We start from the raw sequence: 23,870 nt of genomic DNA on the forward strand, positions 1-23,870 counted from the left end.
CTCAGCTCAGAGCCTGACTTGGGGCTGGATCTTACCACCCTGGGAACATGACCTGAACCCAAATCAACTCTGATGCTTAACCCACTGAGCCACCCATGAGCCCCAATTATATATATATATTTTTTAAAGGCTATTTTTCAGTTGACATAATTCTTACTTTTTAAATGTTCTTCAAATTAAAAGTATATTTTTTGCTTTAAATTTAGTAATTAAATTTGATCTTTAAACATTTATTTATTAAATAATTATTCCATTCCAAATAGAGTTACTTTAGTGGAAAAACAGGTCCTCAGAAGCATACTTGAAATGTTTTGTTTGTTTGTTTGTTTATTTATTTATTTATGTTTTTTAAAGATTTTTTTTTTTTAAAGTAACCTCTACAGACAAGGTGGGGCTAGAGCCTATGACCCTTACATCAAGAGTCACACTTTCTGTTAACTGAGCCAACTAGGTGCTCCATACCTGAAATATAACTATATGTTACTAATTTGTTCAGGAAAAATTTTTCTTTGAGTTACAATGAAATTAGGCTTTGTGGTAAATTAGCTAACTTTCCACCTGAGATATAATATGAAAAATTGAAATGTTCAGAGTCTCCATTGTCTTTTCTACTTTAGGTGTCATGATGACAGTTAACCGCTCACCAGGTGCTACAGGGTCAAATGTAAGAGTGAAGATATTTTTGGTTTGTCTTTTTGATAGCTTACTCTCATAGGTGGAAAAAAAATCTGTTTTGAGAGTTAGAATTCCTAAATTCTATTGTATATGCATCAGTGAGTTTTTAAATTTAAAATATTATCTAAGATAGTTTGCTTTAATTCTCAGAGCCTCAATTTCTCCCTGCAAAATATTAGGGAGCTAGTTTTGAAGGTCTTTTCTGCAATAAAAATGTGAAAGTAAGGTAGATACACATTTTAGTAGGGTGCCAGGTGATCATTCACATATTGTCCCTGGTGATTATGGAAAAATAAATTCTAAGCTGCTCTGAATTGGCCTGATAAGGAACCCAACAGTGATTTGAAAATACTGCAGTAAACATAACTTCAAATTAACAAAGTTAAAAAAAATCACACTAGTGATTTGAATTCGGTGAGTGGTTAACTGTCATCATGACACCTAAAGTAGAAAAGACAATGGAGACGCTGAACATTTCAATTTTTAATATTATATCTCAGGTGGAAAGTTAGATAATTTACCACAAAGCCTAATTTCATTGTAATTCAAAGAAAAAGTTTTCCTGAACAACATAAATTATTGTTTGGATTAAAAGAAAAAGTAATATGCCCACTCAATGAATTCTATTTGATGAAATTAAATTATAGAAGACTAAGAATTTCTGATAATAACTCAGAATTATTTTCTTTAACTTAAAATTGAACAAATAGAAAGTAAATAAAATTTTCTTCAATTTATCAGGAGTACTGAATTGGAATATTTGATGTATTTGTGGGAAATACTTAATTAGCATGTACTCCATTTTCTTAATAAAATATGAAATTGCATGAGACAGCACCGATAACATTATTCTAAAATAATTTACCTTTATATTTAAGAAAAAACTCCAATAAATTTGAGTAGTTATGCAAAATAACATACAAGTATTTATCATTTTTTAATATTAGCAGTGTACTATTATTTTTTTGAATATTATTAAAGTAATGACTTTTATACCTACAGGTATTTGCCATTTAATTAGAAAGGAAATCAATGCATTTGTCTGATTCTCTGGATAGTCATTAACATTAAATTGTTCTTCTCTGGGAGGTAGTTTTTCCATTTTCAGAGTCATTATAATAATAAACTTTTATTTATTTGATACTCCTAGAAATTAAAGTTATAGTAGCTGTCATTTTAATACACGTGTGATAAAATTCAATTCACTTATGATTCTTTCACATAGCTTATAGTTGGCTTGCTTTCCTCTTAGGAATGATTTAAATTATACAAGTTTGCAAAGTAATTTGAAAACGGTTTATCTATTTTTTAAGTCATAAGATTTTTGTCATTTAAACGTCCTGAATGATGATTACGGGAAGAAAATGACTACAATGGAAGGAATCTATGTTTCACTAAAGACCATTTATTTGGTGAGCAAAAAGTTCAAGTTTTTTTCGTTGTCTACTGAATGAAGTTCCTTGAGAGGTTTAAGACATTGTCAAAATTATTTTTTTTCAGATGGGGAAGCATACATATCTTAATTCACTATAGAATTATTTATGTCAATTATTTATTGAGTAGGCATCAGTTCTTAGGAAATGAAAACCTATTTTCATTCATGCAATGTTACTGACAGAAAGAATATTTCCATCTTCTTGTCCTGATATGAAAACTGAGGCCCAGTGAAATTAAACAAACTTTCCATGATCAAACACTGAATTAATATCAGAATCAAAAATAGGATCCCAGTAAACACTCATTTATACCATTGTATCTGCTCACCTACCAAGATATGTACACACATTTTTGCTTTTCACCTGTTCTTATAGATAATTTTTCAATCCTCTTTTCTAAAGCCAATCTATCCATTTGTTCATGAAATCCTACCCTACTCTAGCACATTCAAAGAAAATATTCCAAAAGTTCTTCCCTGTCTTATATCATCAAATTGCTTCTCTTCGGAATCACAACTGTGAGTATGTAAACATGCTTGATCTCTCCCCTCCCCCACCCCAGTTTGGTGTTTATCAATTTATTTTTGTTTTGATTTGGTTATCAGTTTATTGATCCCCAGCTCCAAAACTATCTTTTTCAACTATTTTGTGAAAATGGATGTTAAAATGGCACTTCAAATATTTTTTTTTTTTCTTTCCCAGCTAACACTATGATGGACTTTGTCAGTAGAGGACACTGGAAAGACCTTAGGGTGAGAGATTTTGCTCCCTGGTTTGAGTGTGCCTATTTACCAGATTCCTGTAATGAATGGTTTGCCCTATGTTTGCCTCCTGCAGAGCATGCTAGCCAGGAGAACTTAGAAGATTCCGCCAGAATGAATGTCCTCAGGTGATATTGTAGGAGGATATCTCTTTTGGGATACCTAGAGGGTAGATTTCTAAAGGACAGCTTTCTAGAAATTTCTGCCATAGCTGCCACACAGTGATTTCACTGCCATCGAGTCAGCCATGGCTGCACCCTTTTTAAGGAGTTCTGGATCTCAGGTGGAGTGTGTCCTTGGGTGCTCTAACTCAGCCTTAAGATAGTAAGCAGTTGCTCCTTATACAGGCATACTTTGCTTTATTATACTTTGTAGATATTGCGTTTGTTACAAATTAAAGATTTAGGACTTCACTGGAGGAAGTAACTGAAGATATGGGGGAAACCGAAAGAGAACTAGAATTAGAAATAGAGAATGAAGATGTGACTGTATTTCTGAAACCTCAGGATAAAATTTGAATGGGTGATGTGTTGCTTCTTACAGATGAGCAAAGAAAGTGATTTATGGAGATGAAATCTACTGGTGAAAACTGTTAAAACAAAGAATTTAGAATATTAATTTATGAACTTCATTGATGAAGCAGTAGCAGGGTTTGTGAGGATTGACTGTAATGTTGAAGAAAGTTCTACTGTCAGTAAAATGCTATCAGACAGCATTGCAGCATTGCTTGCTACAGAGAAATTATTAGTGAAAACAAAAGTCAGTCAATACAATAAACTTCATTGCCGTCTTTTTTTGAGAAATTGCCATAGCCCTCCCAGCCTTCAACAACTACCACACTGATCAGTCAGCAGCCATCAACATAGAAGCAAGACGCTCCACCATCAAAAAGATTTTGATTCGGGGCACCTGGGTGGCTCAGTGGGTTAAAGCCTCTGCCTTTGGCTCAGGTCATGATCCCAGGGTTCTGGGATCGAGCCCCGAGTCGGGCTCTCTGCCCCGCAGGGAACCTGCTTTCTCCCCTCTCTCTCTCTGCCTACTTGTGATTTCTCTTTCTCTGTCAAATAAATAAAATCTTTAAAAAAAAAAAAAAAGATTTTGATTCACTGTAAGTTCAGATGAAGGTTAGCATTTTTTAGCAATAAAGTATTTTTAAATTAAGGTACATACTTCTGGGGGCACCTGGGTAGCTCAGTGGGTTAAAGCCTCTTCCTTTGGCTCCAGTCATGATCCCAGGGTCCTGGGATCAGGACCCCACATCAGGTTCTCTGCTCAGCAGGGAGCCTGCTTCCCCCCCACCCCTCTCTCTCTGCCTGTCTCTCTGCCTACTCGTGATCTCTGTCTGTCAAATAAATAAATAAAATCTTTTAAAAAAGGTACATACTTTTTTTTAAAGACATAATGTTATTGCACACTTAATGGACTACAGTGCAAAGTAAACAACTTTTATATGCACTGGGAAATCAAAAAATTCATTAGACTTACATTATTAGGTGATCTTCACCTTATTGAGATGGTCTGGAACAAAAACCACAATATTTTTGAGGTATGCCTTGGAAACCTGCTATTTCTATATTTTTTAGAGTTCTTTTTAACTTCATACTTTCTAATTATTCCTTACTCCCAAACCCTCTTATAGTTATTGATTCTTTATACAAACTTTCCATGTTTAAAATTTCACTTGTGTTTTTGTTTCTCTTCATTGGCTTCTGGCTGATAAACCCAGTCACCTACTGGCAATTTGTTGTTGTTGTTGTTCAGTTTTGCAGTTTTAAAGATTCTATGTATTTAAATTCCATTTTCCCCATATTTGCTTAGCTCTATTCTACAGAAACTTATTTTATCAAAGTTAGCAAAGACTTTCTTATTCTTAAATTCAAAAGTCAATTATCGGGCATCATTCTATTTGACCTCTCAGCAGCATTTGATACAGCTGATCAGTAAGTCCTCTCTGATGGTTTACTCCCTGAAATCTCTGTACAGCAAGCTCTCTTGGCTTTTATTCTGTTTGGCTGTGTCTTGATTTCAGTTCTAGGTTCTTTCTTTTTATCTCTAATTTGATAAGGTTTCAATGCCCAGAACTTCATTCTTCTTCATTCTCTTTCTGTATTTGTGTATACTGACTTCTTTGGTGATACCATATCACACATCATGGCTTTAAATTGTATGTATATGCCAACAGTTTCCTAATTTATATCTCCTGCCATACCTCCACGACACCTGAATGATGCATTCAACTGCCCCCCCAACATCTCCACTGAAAGACTTCAAAGAAATCTTTAAGTCAATGTTCCATAGTATCCTTCCTCAACTGGGGCTCAAGCTAAAAAACCTGGAATCATCTCTGATTCCTCTCTTATCTCATATTTCCCATCTAATTGACTGTACTTTAAAATACAATTAGAATGGAAACACTTCTCAGTGTCTTTATTGTTACTACCATATTACTGTTATTTGATTTCTCAAATATCTCACCTCTGCTATTGCTATCATCTTCTAACTGATTTCCATTTTCTACTCTTGTTACCCTGGAGTATACTCTCAACACAGCAACTAGAGATTCCATTTAATTGTGTACATCAGATCAAGCTCTCCTCTGCTCAAAACTCTGCAATGGCTTCCATTACACTCCAAGGAAGTACCAAAGTCATTAAAATTGCTTACAAGCCATTCAATGGTTTATATCCTCACCTTCTCTAAATTTCTCCAACAACTTACCCCCTGGATCACTCTGCTTCACCCACACAGGCTTCCCTACTTTCCTCAAAGAATAACAAGCAAAAATATTTTATAAAAATAGCAGTGTTGATAAGGGATGTAGGAACTTACATATTTGATCTATATCCCAAGTAAATAATATATCAAAATAACTTTATAATTGGATCAAGATAAATTTCCTCTACTATAGCTTTACCTATGAGATGTGCCCAAAGATTAAGAGTATTCTGCAGTCTAAGGATCCTACTTTAATCTCTAGATTTCATCTCTATAAACTTCAGTTACTAAAATATTAAAGTAGCTTTATGAGTTAATTGAGTTCCCTAAATCCTAAATTAAAATCACTGGAAATGGTTCAATGATTTAAGTAGCTTTTGCTTCATTACAAACATTCCACAATTTTTGTTAGTCCTCTTACAAATTATTATATCCTTTAATTTTATCATTGTTATATAAAATAGGCATGAATAAAAAATGAAATTCTTCTTTAATGTTTAATTGAGAAAAATAATTGTTCCTGCACTGTGTGGCCTCTTGGTAAATGTTATGTATATTATTTAATATGTGCAAAAATGCTTATGAACTAACTTAAGTTCAGGGTTTTTTTTTTCATGAAATGGACTTTGTTTTCTTATTTATTATGCTAACAGTGAAAACAGAACATTTTTTTCTTGTAGCTAAGTTATTTTTAAACATTTCATTGAATTAGAGGAATTCTGATGAATTTATGTTCTATGAATATACCTAGTAAAGCAAAGAGATGAGACAGTATATCCTGTTTACTTTGCCTTTCCATTGTCCATTCGATAAGGAATTTTAGTAAAGCCCAAATCAATGTGCTCTTTATTACTGTGTTCCTAGTAACCACTGTTAGCTCCATCATAACACACTATTGTAGGTTTCTCTCTCTTCCAGGTAAATCATATATCAGCAGGTGGTAAAATGAAGCTAAAATTCCTAAGACCTAGAATAAACTTTTCATTTGTTGATTTGACAAGCACTTTTTGAATATCAATTATACCAAGAACTTTGTGGACAAGGACTTCAAGTCTGGTTTTCTGAAAATATAAAGAAATAGAAACAGACTAAAACCAAACAAGAAAATAGTAGGTGAATGTTAAGAACAGGACCTATTGGATGTGGCATGTGATTAGAAAGAATAAGCCATGCCATGATAAAGGTGAACATATTCTAGGCAGTAGAGGACCAGAGAAAGCATATGGTGGGCAGTTCATCCGAGCAGGTAGGAATGTGTTATCAACGGCATTCTACAGAATCGTAAAGGTATAATAATACTAAAAGCAGACTGACCTTCAGCCATTTTATTGTCTTTAATTATCTATAAACAATGCCTCCCTTCCATTGCTTATACCTGAGAAGGCTATTTCTGTCACCACCATCCTCTTCCACTGGCAGGCCACTGATTCTAGCCCCCAGAACTGGCTAGTTCAAATATGCTATAGAAGAAATAAACCTAACTTGTGCAAGAAACAGAAAGAAAATCACTGAACCTAGAGAATACTAAGTGCTGGGAGGCGATTAGGTCAGGAAAGTAGTAATCAGTTTCTGATACACATCTTGTAGGACAGGGATATAAGATTTTTTCTTAGGGTATAAATCTTAAGTTTGAAATTAATTCACTCATACTTCAAAAGTTCCATCTCATTGCTAGTTAGAAATTATTGCTATAGTTAAACATAAAAGTTAATATAACAGGTAGGAGGCTATTCCAATAGTGCAGAAGAGAGATGGTGGTAGGTTATTTTTTTTTTTTAAGATTTTATTTATTTATTTGACAGATCACAAGTAAGCAGAAAGGGAGGCAAGGAGAGAGGGGGAAGCTGGCTCCCTGCTGAGCAGAGAGCCCGATTTGGGGCTCGATCCCAGGACTCTGGGATCATGAACTGATCTGAAGGCAGAGGCTTTAACCCACTGAGCCACCCAGGTGCCCCAGGTGGTGGGTTATTTTAGGTTGGGGCTGTAGAAAGGCTGAGAAAAAGAAAGAAAGGGGGAAAAAAAAAAAGAACAGATTTAAGATCTAGTTTAGAATACAGCAAAAAGAACTTCCTCAGAAATTGAGTATTAAATACAGTGCAATGTAGAGAAATAAAAGTGATTTTAGAATTTAGGTATGAACAACTAGATGGTTCATTGTGTTATTTATGAAGAATGGGGGTTATGGAGGAAGTCTTGGGACTTTGAAATCTTTCATTTTGACCATGTGAAGTTTTGAATGACCATTGGATATCTAATTAGAGATGTCAAACTGTTAACTGGGTATGTGTATCTATCTCTCAAGAAGAGGTTAGCTAAAGCTATAAATTTAGAAGTTATAATTGGCTATATAGTATTTAAAAGTATAGAAGAATGTTATTCTTTATGGAGAAAATATGGTGTCCTAGGGCACTGCAATATATATCTGAGTAGAAAAAATTAGTAATGACAATTGAGTAAGAGTGGCCAGATCAATTTTGTCAAAGCTGCTGAGAAGCCAAGTAAGATGGAAAACAAAGGAGATGGGGAAAGATGGAAAGATGTGACAGCATGGAGGTTTTGGGTGATTTTGAAGAGTTCCAAGGACTGATTACAGTGGACTGAAGAGAGTGATGATTATTATTAAGTATATTTATTAGCTGTAAATAATAACTACATGTTTTGCTAGAAACGGAAACAGAATTGGTAGGAACAGTTGGTAGGAATATGAGTTTTGTTTTACTATGTTTGGAACAATAAATCTTTGCAAGTTAATTAGAATGATCCAATATGGAACAAATTGGTAATGTAATACATAGAAGGGTCACCAATGTAGAGAAATTCCAGTGGCAAGACTGATAGGATACAAACCACCAGCAGTGGGCTCAGCCCTTGACAAAAGCAGAGATACTATAGCACTGTGGCAAAAAGTAAAGGCTTTCAGATTAGGTTCCAACTTCTCTGCTCTCTTTACCAAAGACAGTAATGTTTTTGTATGTATGTATGTATGAGTTTGTGCTTGTGTGTGTCATTTTTCACATTATACCTCACTGACAAAAACTGTTGAAGTAAAAAGCTTTTATATTTTCATAATGTAACTTGAACTGTGAATGCCATCATAATTTAAGTGATCATGAAACTAAATTGTATTAAAGATAAATATAAAATTTTAGAAACATGTATTGTCTATGCATTTCTGTTTTAAAGACACTGTTTCTTAAGTTTTTTTTTTTTTAGAGAAGAATAACATTATTCCACACTTTTAAAAGCTATTATAGTCTAGTTTTGTGAAGAAGACTGATTCTTTGATGATGCCTGGTGTCAACATTAATTAATCAGACAGCAAGCAGATCAGAGAGGAAGAAAAAGGACAAAAACAAATTAAAAAGTAACAAAGACCACTAATAGACTGTGTTAATGTTTGATTAATATTTGCCTTATTCACTTGTAAGAGTTGAAAGGGTTTTTTTGTTTCTTTTTCTTTTGTAAAAATAAGATATATAATACACTAAATAGAGAACATTAGTACTGACAAACATGGAAAATAGTAGGATTTACCGATGCTTGCCGATATTTCGAGAAGTAAAACCAAACAAAACATAAATTACTCAGGAGTATAATCTACTTTGTAGATTTTACAGTGTGATTTATGAATGCTCTTTTTATATTGATTTGTTCTCTGTCATTTTGGTTGCTTTTCATTAGTATTTTTAGTTGTGACTATAGTTTTTATGGACAGAAGAGTCTATGTCACCGGTATCTGATCAACTATCACATTTTCAATGGAGTAAAAAATGTTGATAGCCTCTCTCTTCTCGTGTTGCTGTTATTACATAAAGAATCTTTTGGGGCGCCTGGGTGGCTCAATGGGTTAAGCTTCTGCCTTTGGCTCAGGTCATTACCTCGGGGTCCTGGGATCGAGTCCTGCATCGGGCTTTCTACTCAGAAGGGAGCCTGCTTCCTCCTCTCTCCCTCTCTGCCTACTTGTGATCTCTCTCTCTGTCAAATAAATAAACAAAATCTTAAAAAAAAAATATATTTTGGGATAAATTACAGCTTTGCATAAAAATAATTTATGCTTCTAAACTAGAGGTAGTATCTGTTCCCTTAAGTTACAATATTGAGTTTCCTTGTTATTTTATTCTTTTTTATTATTAAACTATATGCCTCTAAGCTTAGGAAATAATTTGTTATTCAATTGCAAAGTTTTTCCTTTTACATTTTGATACAGATAATAAATGTTTATGCACATAAACACACATACCGTTACATATTTCTTTTAAGAGTCAGTAGGCATTCTGGTTTGCAAGATCTGAGAAATCTTTATCCTTGTCATCTCAAAAGAGATAATACCAATTTCACGATAGGAAGCAAAGTTTATTTGTATATCTCTAACATTCTAAATAATCTCTATGATAAAACTGTATTTTCCTAAATACCTTTTGGCTTGACTAGATATAGAATTGCATTCCCTTGATTTTTTGAATAGCATGCTTCAACTTTCCAAACCAATCATTAGAAAAGAAACCACCAAAAGTTAGATGGTCATGTGTCATTTTAAAATATGTGTATAATAAATAAATATTTATGTACATATTACAAGGATACATCTTGTAAAACCAGTTAAAACCAGTGGAAATGATCGTTACATAATGTTTATTTATATGTTTATATGTTTACATGTTTATTGCATACCCACATAGTCTTTTGTTGCATCTTTTTAAGAGAAAATAGAGAAAAATGAGTATATCAAATTGGTTAACTTCCGTGTGTGTGTGTGTTTATATAATCACTCACTCTCTAAAATGAAATTTCCATATTTTTTTCCAGTTCTGTTGAAATTTTTAAACCTCTGTGTATTCAAGAAAAAGCACAGAAACTATTATGAAAAATCCTATTCCTCACTTATTTAAAAAGATATTAGAAGTCATTCACTATTTCTTAGACTATAACTCAATTATATATTTCTTTCATTTTGCCTTTTCCTCTGGTCTTTTCTGCAGCAAAGCCAACTGAATTTATTTCATCATTAGCTGTTATATTTCAATACAAGATAAAATAGACATTTCACTTCTGAGTCATTTTATGTCTCTTCTTTTATTCTTTTCTGAAGCTCATTTTGTCTACCACTTGTCTCAACTGAAATCCATACTGTCCACCTAAATTTATATCCTCATATTTTTCTGCACCAAATTCCCACGATGTATACATTATAATAACATACATCATTATATAAATAATATATGATATAATAAACAATATATAAATGATAATATATTATATATAATATACATATTATATACAATATATATTTTATCTATAATTTATATATAATATATAATTTATTTAATATAAATAATGTATAAATAATAAAATATATAAATAGTAAATAATAAAGAGTATCAGAATGGATTTTTTTTCTTGTAAACTTAAGGAATAACTAAACACGGATACACATGATGGGTCTAGTAATGAAAAAAAAAAACAGATATGAGAATGCAGATTATAATAAATGATTAACTGAAATCCACTTAAGTCAAGTTGGTCAACTGGCCGTGAGTACAAGACTGTTACTGTAATCTAGATTTATTCTTTGACAATAATTACTTTTTTTAACATGTTTTCTTTGTTGATGAAATCTCCATCATTGTATTTATTTTTACTTTTTTTAAGCTCTGGAAATTGTTCTATGCATTTACTAAATAGAAACTAGAAGCTCACAGCTATAAAACTACTTACAGTTATTTAGTTTAACTCTATCCTAGAAGCATTTTTTTTTTCTGTATTTTTAAATTTATTGTTTTAAGCATCTCTAAATCTCATCGTTTTTACTTTTGTTCTGGTCAGTACTTGTTAGGTTTTGCTTGACAACATTATAAGCAGCTCACAAAAGATCTTCCAGATATTGTTCTGTCACTTAACCCGAAACCCATCATTTACTTCTACAGGAATTATCTTACAAAAACACAAGCCAAAAAAAAAAAAAAAAAACACAAGCCAAATTCTCTCAAGTGTCCTTCAAAAATTAGCCTATGTACTCTTTTCTTTTGAAAATAAATTCTTACCTCACTAGAAAAATGAAGACTCTTCTCCTTTTAAATATTGTTAGTACTTTAAAATATAATATCACATTTTATATAACTATTAAATATTAAGGATATAAACATGTAAACATATATAAAGAAAGAGAGAGGGAGAGTGAGTGCATGCACACAAGCAATATATATTAGGGTCAAACCTATATATAATGGCTCCAGGATTAAGAAAAAAGTGTTTCCTGATCCTCATAATAGCTTTTCTTAAGGAATAGAAGATGCTTAGCCACTTTGAAAGTTCACATAAAAAGCTGGAAAATCTTAGATTTGATTAAACTCTTTTTTAGCTCTGGTGGGACATTGAGTTAAATCTGAAGCAAATACTGCTCTCATTGCCCCTCAGTGGAATAAGAACCACATTAATATCAGATACATCAAGAGTGCAATCTGAGAGCTACAACTTAATAGGAAGATGGCTACTGTGCCGATTCTCAATTTATTCATTTGTCCAATGAAAATAATAATATTTACTACATAAGGATAATATAGAAATTAAATGAAATAAAGTATGCTTGGTATCTAAAGAAAGGAATAAAAATTATTTCCTATTGCCCTATTCTTACTACGTCATTTTTTTTTTTAAACTGGAAGTTTCAAAATCTGGGTAGAAATATGTGGAAAATGCTTATAATAACATGTAATTCATTAGTACTAGTTAAGAAAGTGATAGCCGCTCTTACATACAGAATATTTTATGAAAAGAAAATGTATTTTACTCTTTCTTCCCTGCATGTCTAAGTTATATTTTTTAATGCCCCTAAGTTGAGAAATAAGAAATAGAAAATAGACATATGCTGTACTTATGACTATTACATGCTGTAATAAGAATTAACAAAAGAGTCTTTTGCTAGTTACACCAAAAAATTATATCTTATTTTCCTAAAGTTAATGAATATTGTTTCACTAAGTAAGATGAAGCAGCTGAGCCAATAAGAATTAAAACTCCATTTGTAATGTGTAGCCTTAGTAACAAGTCAATAGGATATACATGTCTGTTGTGATGGAATAGCATAGATGGATGTAGTGGTAAAAGCATCTCTCATTTTTGGTGACAGAAGAGTGGGGGAAGAGTGTATGAAGGAAAGGCGTAGCATGAAAAGATTGAACCCTGGTCACATTCTTGGCCTCTTCAGTTATGTCTCCTAGCATTCATTCATGATGTTTTTTCCCCATGATGATTTTTGACTACTGGTTTAGCTTAAAGCTCCCCACTTTTCTTTTTGTTTAAATTCAATTAACCAATACATAATACATCATTAGCTTTTGGTATAGTGTTCAGTGATTCATTAATTGCATATAACAGCCAGTGTTCATCACATCACATGCTCTCCTTAATTCCCATCACCCAGTGACCCCATTTCCCCACCCACCTCCCTTTCCACAATCTTCGGTTTGTTTCCCGGAGTCAACAGTCTCTCATGATTTTTCTCCCTCGCTGATTTCTTCCCATTCAGTTTTCCCTCCCTTCCCCTATGAGTCTTTGAGCTATTTCTCACAATTCACATATGAGTGAAACTGTATGATAATTGTCTTTCTCTGACTGACTTATTTCACTTAGCATAATACCCTCCACTTCCATCCATGTTGACATAAATGGTAGATAGTCATCCTTTCTGATGGCTAATACTCCATTGTATATACAGACCATGTTTTCTTTATCCATTCATCTGTTGAAGGACATCTGAGCTCCCCCCACAGTTGGCTATCATTGACATTGCTGTTATGAACATTGGGGTGCATGTGTCCCTTCTTTTTACTACATCTGTATCTTTGGGGTAAATACCTAGTAGTCCAGTCACTAGGTTGTAAGGTAGCTCTATTTTTATCTTCTTGAGGAACATCCACACTGTTTTCAAGAGCAGCCATATCAGCTTACATTCCCACCAACAGTGTAAGAGGGTTCCCCTTTCTCCACGTCCTTATCATCATTCGTTGTTTCCTGTCTTGTCAATTTTAGTCATTCTAATTGGTGTAAGGTGGTATCTCATTGTGGTTTTGATTTGTATTTCCCTGATGGTTAGTGATGTGGAGTGTTTTTCATATGTCTGTTGGCCATTTGTATGTCTTTTTTTGAGAAGTGTCTGTTCAAGTCTGCCCATTTCTTTTTATTTTTTATTTTTTTAAATTTATTTTCAGCATCACAGTATTCATTATTTTTTTCACCACACCCAGTGCTCCATGCAATCCATGCCCTCTATACTACCCACCACCTTTTACCCCATTTCTTAACTGGAGTATCTGTTATTGTGTGTTGAGTCTGATAAGTCCTTTATAGATCTTGAATACCAGCCCTTTATCTGTTTGTCATTTGTCATTTGCAAATATCTTCTCCCATTCTGTAGGTTTCCTCTTAGTTTTATTGACTGTTTCCTTTGCCATGAGAAGATTTTTATCTTGATGAAGTCACAATAGTTCATTTCTTCTTATGTTTCCCTTGCCTTTAGAGATGTGTCCTGCAAGAAGTTGCTGAGGCCAAGGTTGAAGAGGTTACTGCCTGTGTTGTCCTCTAGGATTTTGATGGATTCCTGTCTCACATTGAGGTCTTTCATCCATTTTGAATTTATCTTTATGTATGGTGTAGGAGAATGGTCCAGTTTCAGTCTTCTGCATATGGCTGTCCAATTTTCCCAGCACCATTTATTGAAGAGACCATCTTTCTTTCCATTGGATAGACTTTCCTGCTTTATCAAAGTTTAGTTGATCATAGGTTGAGGGTCCATTTCTGAACTCTCTGTTCTTTTCCATTGGACTATGTGTCTGTTTTTGTGCTAGTACCATACTGTCTTGATGATCATAGCTTTGTAATATAGCTTGAAGTCAGGCATTGTGACTTCCCCTGGCTTTTTGGGATCTTTTCTGGTTCCATACAAATTTTAGGATTGTTTGTTCCAACTCTGTGAAAAATGTTGATGTTATTTTGATAAGGATTGCATTGAATGTGTAGATTTCTTTAGGCACTATACACATTGTGTTTATTTTTTATTTATTTTATTTTTTAAAAACTTATTTATTTATTTATTTGACCAGACAGAGACACAGCGAGAGAGGGAACACAAGCAGAGGGAATGAGAGAGGTAGAAGCAGGCCTCTTGCTGAATAGTGAGCCCAATTCAGGGCTTGATCCCAGGACACTGGGATCATGACCTGAGCTGAAGGCAGATGCCCAACAACTGAGCCACCCAGGTGCCCAGAATACATATTTTTAACAATGTTTATTCTTCCAATCCATGAGCATGGAATGTTTTTCCAACTCTTTGTGTCTTCTTCAGTTTTTCGTAAGTGTTCTGTTGTTTCTAGAGTACAGATCCTTTACCTCTTTGATTAGGTTTATTCCTAGGTATCTTATGGTTTTTGGTGCAATTGTGAATGGGATTGATTCCTTAATTTCTCTTTCTTCAGTCATGTTGTTAGTGCATTGTTAGTGTACAGAAATGCAACTGATTTCTGTGCATTGATTTTCTATACTGCCACAGTGCTGAATTGTTGCATGAGTTCTAGAAATTGTGGGGTGAAGTCCTAGCCTCAGCAATGAGACAACAAAAAGAAATAAAAGGCATTCAATTTGTCAAAGAAGTCAAACTTTTACTCTCTGCAGATGACATAGTACTTTCTGTGGAAAACCCAAAAGCTCCCCACCTTTCAACAAACAGTTGGAATGGGTAGGCAGTAGTCTAAGGTACCAATTGCCACAGCATCTATCAGTGGTTAAGGGCTTTCTACCTGTTATTAGCTAATAGTATTCATTGGTCATTTCTATCCTGGGAGAAAATTCCCAGGATAGAAAATCCCCAGGATAGCCTTACTCTCTAAGGATACCTGACATTAAAACCTGGGATGGAAGATTCGGAAAAATCCAGGGCTTGGATTCACAATTTATTCTTTGTTTAGTTACCTAAATGCATTTCTCCTCCTTTTTAAGATCCTAGTGTTAAGATAAGCTCATATAATTTGCTTAAGCAGGAGTTCCATAAAATTTTCTCCTCTGTTTTTACTGCTTTATTCATTTCAGCAGCCAAGTGAAACAGAATTATTCCTTTATTTATAAAACTTCATTTGTTTTCCCAATTTTGGTAGTTTTTTTTTTTTTTTTTTACTTTCCAATCTTAATATATGACCATAATTTTCACTTCACTTATTACCGTGCCCTTGTCTGTCATTCTTTCCCAATGTCCTAATTCTCTACCTAACACTCTTAGTAATATATGGATTAGTGAAAGTGTTGATGGAAGTATGGAGCCAAATGAAGAATCAGGTGAATACCAGAGGCCCCTCACATCCCCCAGAAAAAGTGTATATATAATTTTACCTACCATTTCTGAGATAGGAATAGCCTTCAGGCTTATTTCTAGATGGCCTTAGAAGGCAGAAACCCCAGATTAACATTGCTGACATAGACAATTTTGTCTATGTCATAGACATTTTTGGCATAGACAATTTTGCAACATCACAACTTACAGACATAATGAATCAGAGAAAAATAGTTACTCTTATTCTTACAAGCTGAATGAACTTGTTCTTACCAGTTCACCTATCCTACATAATTCATCAGTAAAATGAGGTGGTTGGTACACTTGGTGTCTGGATTCTCCTTAGCATCAGTTATTAAAGATTCCATAATTCCAACTGCTCAATGCTTTAACTCCATAACTGTGTATGATTCAGTAATATGTCTTATCTGTTTACCGAGGGTAGAAATCCTATGTATTGAGTGTTAAAATGTAACCCAAGGATGTGTTTTCATCAGAGAATGATTGTATTATTGCATCATAGGATATAAAGGTAGAAATGGAGGGATAGATAGATAGATAAACAGATGATGATAGATAGATAAATGATAGATAGATAGATAGATGATAAATCCATTGATCTCCAAAATGGGGAAGCAGGGAATTAATTATAATGTTTTAAAAATCTTCTAGATACTGTAATGAGATTAAGTGCTTAACATGTATTGTCTCATCTGATCCTCACAAAAGTTTTGTGTGGTAGTACAATTTCATTTTATAGATGAGGAAATCGGATATCAGAGAAATTCAGTGGCATTCTCATAGTCATATGAGCATGAGGCAGAGATGAGCTTCAGACCCATCACCCATCATTTTCCATCACCAAATTTTCCTAAAAAGAGTATTGGATTAGAACAAAAACCAAAAATGTGAAAAAGAAAAATAAATGGCTTATGATACCACTTTTTTTATAAAGAATTAAACAATTATAAGAAAATGGTAATGGAGAGGCATAAAACTTAGGGACTTTCTACTTTCAAGTCAGTGTTCCTGTGCATGTGTGTATACCATAATATGTATCAATTGAACGTTACTATTTTACCAAATACTTTATGGGTATTATTATTTTTATTTTAAATTATTGTTAGTTTTATTCACCTTTTGATGTTACTTTTAATATAGGATTTTTCAATACAGAGTAGCTGTTAACACAGCATCCCATGCAATTACCTGTGGTGGAAGCAGTGGCAGTCTTATAAAGGCAAGAAGCATACTCAAGTCATTGCATCGCCTCTGCATATCATACTTGACCCACATCATTAATGCATGGAAGATAGTTTCTTCATCAGGAACATTTACATCATCGCTGGCCAGGAGTTTATGGAGCTCCTCAGCTGGAAGCAGTAAAAACTCTTGATTTCTCATAACTTCCATTATGTTTTCCTGCAGGGAGAAAACATCTTGGCATAAATTTGGCTTCACTTTGATTTAGCTGGGAAAGCATCTCAGAAAGAAATGAGAAAAGTCGTCAATAACCTTTGTTCTCATTAGAACATAATCCTTGAGACTTAATCCTTCAGAAACCAGAAGCTGTTAAAATGAAAGCATTGTAATTGTAATTGAAGTGTAAATGTATCAGAGACAGCACAGATCTTGTAATAACTGGAGGATTATAACGTTGAGCTTTATGATGCAGGCAGAATGTACTCAGTGATTAAATGTTCAAGTTTCAAGTGGACTGCTACGTAAGATTTGGTGACTGTGAAGAGAATAGAATTTCAAAATTTTTAAAGCTAGACTACGTATACATGAATCCTATAAGTAGGAACAAAATTACATAGGGAGTAGGTAACACTATAAGATGCATCATTGTTTATTTAGAAGGGAAAAAAACAGGACAGATAGACCTTAGAAGTCCCAAAAGCATATCTGTTCCACCCTTTTATTACCTCTCATACGTCCCTCCTCTCATGACAATTTCTCTGGCTTAATTTAGATCCCCACTTATTTTCTTCCAGATTGCTGCCATAACCTTCTAATTACTCTGCCTGACTCTATTCTTAGCCTGTTTGCTATATTCTCTATAATCATGCTGAAATGATAGTTCTACAACATAAATTTCAGGGCATTCCTCTGAAGTTTTTGCTTGGTTTGGTTTGGTCTCCTTTTGTCTTTTGGTTCAGATCTCTTGGTTAAGTACACTAATTCCTCATGATCTGACCTCTTCCTGAGTTGAAGGCCACAGTTCTTAACTTTTCTTGTGTTCTTGTCACCGTTACTTTTTCAGTTTGCCATCCTGTTTAACATGTCCCCCCTCACTCATCTGTTGCTTAAAATAACTTTTTTTAAAAAAAGATTTTATTTATTTATTTGACAGAGAGAGAGACAGGGAGAGGGAACACAAGCAGCGGGGAGGTGGGCACTGCTGGTGAGAGAGGGAGAAGCAGGTTTCCCGCTGAGCAGGGAGCCCAATGCGGGGCTCAATTCCAGGACCTTGGGATCATGACCCCAGCCGAAGGAAGACACTTAACAACTGAGCCACCCAGGTGCCCCAAAAATGACTTTTATGCACTTTGTTTTCCTAATTTCTGCCATTTTCCAAGATTCAATTCAAAAGCTACTTGTTACAGATGGAACTCTTGAGCCCTGTTCACTCATGTTGGGTCTGGCTACCCCACCCACCATGTGTGCACAGTGCATGGTATTTAGCATCTCTGAGACAGCAGTTACCAAACTGTGGCCTCATCTTCAGCGCCCTTAAGGGTGTTATCACCCACTTTAAGCTTCTTGAACAAATTCACCTTGACAATTAACCTTGCATATCTAGATCCTGGCACATAGCAGGTGCACAGTACATATTTATTGAATAGATGTGTTGGTGATCTTTGAGGAGAAAAATAAAATTTTGGAAGTAGTACACAACAGTGAAGCATTTTTCAAACACAATTTTAAAGTGGCTTGTCAAAGACCTTCTTACATGCTAGCAGAGAGGCTTTGGTGGCAGATACTGGGCCTCTAAGTGGTTAGAGAAGACAGTGATCTGACTGGCTGCCTCTTTTGTTCCACCTCCTTCCAGGTCTCAATTCCAAGGAAGACAGAGGTAAGGTTTCTCAGATCATAGTTTTAAAGGCACAGTTGTGGTAGAAATCCCAATGCATGCCTATTGTAGGAAAAAATCTGAAACAGATGGGACTAGATTTCTTTTTCAGAAGGCATGATGACTACGCTACTAAGCTAACCTGGGTAGAAGATTCAGCTGGTGGCTGTTAATCTCTATGTCAGAGCAGATCCAAACCTATTTTCTAAAGAGACCTAACCCAGCTTTTGAGTATATCCTTGGAACTGAATCCAAGGCCTGAGGTGCTTTCAGCTGTCACAAAAGAATGTCTACTTTTACTTTTGTTCAGGTCCTTTGTTATATTTAATTACATTTGATTGACATCATAGAATAGCTGATTTCCTGGAAATTTTTATCCCCTGTGTTTCCTCTGTGCCTAATACAAGTACTATGCAAATTATAGTTGTCCAATATCTATTTAGTGAATTAACCGATTGAGTGTTCTGACATGTGGGGCCCCCAAGTTTGTCTAAAGGACTCTAGTAAGACAAAGATGTTTCTCAAGAATATTTGAAAGATTTCTTGCCTATCCGGTTTTCCAGTTACTGAAAAATCTATGCCTCTATTAAAGCGCACACAGAATTATAGAGCTAAACCATAGTACGGGGTACCATAAAAAAATCAGGTCTATGAAACTCTTAGTGGTGTCTATCAAAGATATTGTTTAAGGCATATTTCATTATATTTTACAGTTGCCTCTTTATGATGACCCTTGGGAGAAATTTCTTGCAGGTTTTAGTAGCAAGAATAATTGCACTTCTCCTGAGTAAATTGGTTTGCATTTAACATGGATGTTGTAAATTATGAAATTGATCAGATTTCTCTTTTTATTTGGCCTCTAGAAAACTTAACATTAAATTGAAATCTATCTGTTAGGAAGGCTATAGTCTTTTATAGTTTGATTTCTTTTTCAAAAAGCTCCAATAATAGTTTCATTTAATATCACTACATCAGATTATATATTTTTCTTTTATCCCTGCATCTGATTTAGGATGTATTCTTATAATTTTATATCTTTACTAGCCATACTACATTTTTGGGAATAAGTCATATGGTTTGGAAAAATGGCTATAAATAAACTGGACATTAGGAGCTAATATCAGATATTATTGAATCTCTCATACTGTTTCATATATTATGTTGTTTATTATTTTTTCTGTATGTACTTTAGAGTTCTAAAGTTCTCTTCGCTTTTTTTTTGTTTGTTTTCTCCATCAGTTCTCCTTTTCATGATACCCTGCCTAACATTTTCCCATTTTCTGCAACCTAGCTTCTGGAAATTGTTTTAATTTCATTATGTTTGATTCACTAAAGAAAAACTATAAATTCACATGAGTTTCCTTAACCCTGCTTGTGCACCTCAGAGAACTCTTTGTGTGAGAACAAGTAGGGAGAGGCATCAAAATTCCTTGGCCTATTACCTTTTGTACAATAACTTTACTTTAAATTTATTCAATAACTCATTCTATATAGATTTCCTGAACACCTAACATATGGGCCTGGATAATTGTAGTGAGGAGAATAAAATGGATTTGTATCAAAAGCTTACCATACATAGGACACCTATAAAATGTGCAGTGCTTAGAAAATGACTTGTCAAGTCTAGAAAAGCCAGTTTTTCAAATGGACCTAGAATATTAGGTAGGAGAGTAAATTAGAAAATGGGAAATGGAAATATATAGTATTACAACTAGGGAAAAGCATATAAACAAATACATAATAACAGGTAATATAGTATAAAGTGCCACATTTGGTATGTCAGTTTGATTAAGAATGAGCACAGAAAAATTGTGAGAAATAATATTGACAGGGTGATTTAGACCATAGAATGGAATAAATTTATTTTAACACTTCGACAGTCTTTCCATTAAATGGGAATATATCTATACATATATCTTTTATACATAGATTGAAATATTTATTACAAAGGAAAATTTTAGCATCGAATTTAAGTTGCCACTACCTAAGACACAGACAATCTTTATTAATTACAAGATTCAATTCTACTATTTTTTCTACTTCATAATACTTTAAATAATTCTGCTATCTAAGAAATTTTACAATTATATTGTTGTCTTCCTCTTATCTTATTATTGGTAATATATCAATAATTTGAAATTCCAATAGAAGCTCATTTTTCTTTTTTTTTTTTAAGATTTTATTTATTTATTTGTCAGAGAGAAATCACAAGTAGATGGAGAGGCAGGCAGAGAGAGAGAGAGGGAAGCAGGCTCCCTGCTGAGCAGAGAGACCAATGTGGGACTCGATCCCAGGACCCTGAGATCATGACCCGAGCCAAAGGCAGCGGCTTAACCCATTGAGCCACCCAGGCGCCCCTAGAAGCTCATTTTTCTATGTCATTTTGAAAGTTAGCTAACAATTGGTGGTCATATTGGCCAAGCAGTATATAAGTGAATCCTTTCAATGATCAGATTTTAGTTATCGATTTAATTTAAAATGTGGATATTAAATTATAGTAAAATATTTCATTAATGTTCAAATAACTTCAACATAAGCTTTATAGTGTTTACTTCATTAGTAGTTACTACAAATACCATACATTATATACACCATTATGGTTGAAACAAAGAAACTACTTTGCTATGAATGTCTACTGAATTAAAATCTGTTTCACCATCTTGTACTTTGTGACCAGAGGTCAGTTAGAAGAACCTCCAAAAAGAAGGAGAAGGAGGAGAAGAAGAGCCTCCTCATCACTGCTTTCAATATTATGTTGGGAATGTTAATTCTTTGCCAGACTACCACAGAATCTCTGGCTTGATTCCAAATCACCAGAGGCTATGAGATTCATTTAATTGTCCATTTAAAGTTATTGGTTGGAAAGATATATTCTTAGGAGGCTCATACTATCAAATAAATGGAAAACTAAAAGGTGATCCTGAGAATTGCCATACATCCTCTGATTGAGGCTCATTTTATAAGTATGAAAATGAAAAGTTTGGGTTTAAAGTCTGAATTATAAAACTATAATTCCTTGCATCCTTTGCAAGGAAATTTTTTGAGAATTTCTGGTATATGCATGATTCTACTATTGTCAAGGACAAGACTGAAAAATGTGTACCTTGACTTCTGAAGCAGAAGTTACATCATGTACCAGATTGAGTAGTGTCTCCCAAAACTTCATATCCACTTGGAACTTCATAATGTGACCTTATTTGGAAACAGGGTCATTGCAGATGTAATTAGTTAAGCTCAGTTCAGGCCATTCTGGATTAGAGTGGGCCCTAATCTAATTATTGGTGTGCTAAAAGATAGAAACAGGGACACTATGATGAGAATACCATGTGAAGACAGAGGTGACAGAGGGAAGAAGTCCTTGTGAAAATAAAGATAAAACTCATGGTGCCACCAGCCAAGGAATGACAAGGATTGTTAAGAACCACCAGAAGTTGGAAAAGGCAAGAAAGGGTTCTCCCTAGAACCATCAGAGAGAGCATGGCTCTGCTCACATCTTGATTTCAAAATTTTAGACTCTAGAACTATAAGAGAATAAATTTCTGTTGTTTTAAGCTACCTTAGTTTTTAATACTTTGTTATTGCAGCCCCAGAAAAATAATAAGTATCATAAGAGAAAGTAAAAAAAAAAAAAGATAGTTACCATGTTAAAAACTCTAATATAAGCCTAAGAAAGTATGATAATTAGTCCCTATGTCTTATTTTTTTTTTAATATCTTATTTACTTATTTGAGAGAGAGAGACAGAGACAAAGATATGGAGAGAGAGCACAAGCTAGAAGGAGAGAGAGAAGCAAGTTCCCTGCTGAGCTGGGAGCCCAACATGGGGCTCTATTCCAGGACCATGGGATCATGACCTGAGTTTAAGTTAGATGTTTAACTGACTGAGCCACCCAGGCACTCCTAGTTCCAATCTTTTAAATTATAATTTCTAAGCTCTTTATTTTAGAGAATGATGCCTTTAAGAAATATTACATTTCCAATTATCCAAAGGAGTCTTGGGCTACTGTTAAGATCTGGATCAACTGATCAATGATATACATATATATCATCTATCATCTATATTCCTATGATTTTAGAATTTAAATATTTTAAAAGTGTAGGATGGGAAGAGATACCTCTTCCAGTTATCAAGGGCTTCTTGTATCAGCTACCTTAAAGTTGCTATATTGGTATACTGGTGTCAAGACTAACCTTTTCCCAGGGTTTGATTATTTGCCTTGTCTGAATTTTTTATTTTTTAAAGGATTTTATTTATTTATTTGCCAGAGAGAGAGAGAGAGAGAGAGAGAGATAACATGTAGGCAGAGAGGCAGGCAGAGAGAGGGTGAGGGAGAAGCAGGCTTCCCACTGAGCAGAGAGCCTGATGTGGGGCTTGATCCAGGACCCTGAGATCATGACCTGAGCTGAAGGCAGAGGCTTAACCCACTGAGCCACCCAGGCGCCCCTGAATTTTTAATTTTTAATACCTGTGTTAAAGTTGCTGCCTGAACTCTTGAATACTACTTTAGATTTCAAACGGAATAGAGACTCATTAGGAGAGAGTCACATCTTGTTATTTTATAGATGAAAATGTAGAGGTGGGGGGAGCTCATACATAGTCAAAGTAAGTCTGGGATGAGGAATTCAGTCTCTTGTCCTATTACATTACTTAGACTATCTCCTTTGATCAGGTTCCCCTTTTTGTTCTCCTTTGTTCATCTAGTTTAGATTTACTGTCTTACTTTGATCTATGCAACATGTATGCACCCTGATTCTTAAGTGTTCCCCTGAACCTGTTTCCACCTCTTTCTTGGTATATCTGAGTTCCATGATGTTGCATGGTGATTATGGAGAATCAACATATTACTACTGACTTGGAGAGTTGGTCAGGATTTAGATCCCAACCCTGCT

General features: G+C 34.3%; 1 protein-coding gene across 1 annotated transcript in view; it reads right to left on the reverse strand.

Moving 5' to 3' along the window:
• Window positions 1–23,870, reverse strand: part of KLHL1 (kelch like family member 1) — a 370,470-nt gene that overhangs the window by 131,799 nt on the left and 214,801 nt on the right. Inside the window, exon 5 of the mRNA XM_044249858.1 lies at window positions 17,115–17,327. Within this exon, the coding sequence (XP_044105793.1) occupies window positions 17,115–17,327 (213 nt within the window). The remainder of the gene's footprint in view (window positions 1–17,114; window positions 17,328–23,870) is intronic.

Source organism: Neovison vison, chromosome 5, assembly GCF_020171115.1.
Source record: "Neovison vison isolate M4711 chromosome 5, ASM_NN_V1, whole genome shotgun sequence".
NCBI lineage: Eukaryota > Metazoa > Chordata > Mammalia > Carnivora > Mustelidae > Neogale > Neogale vison.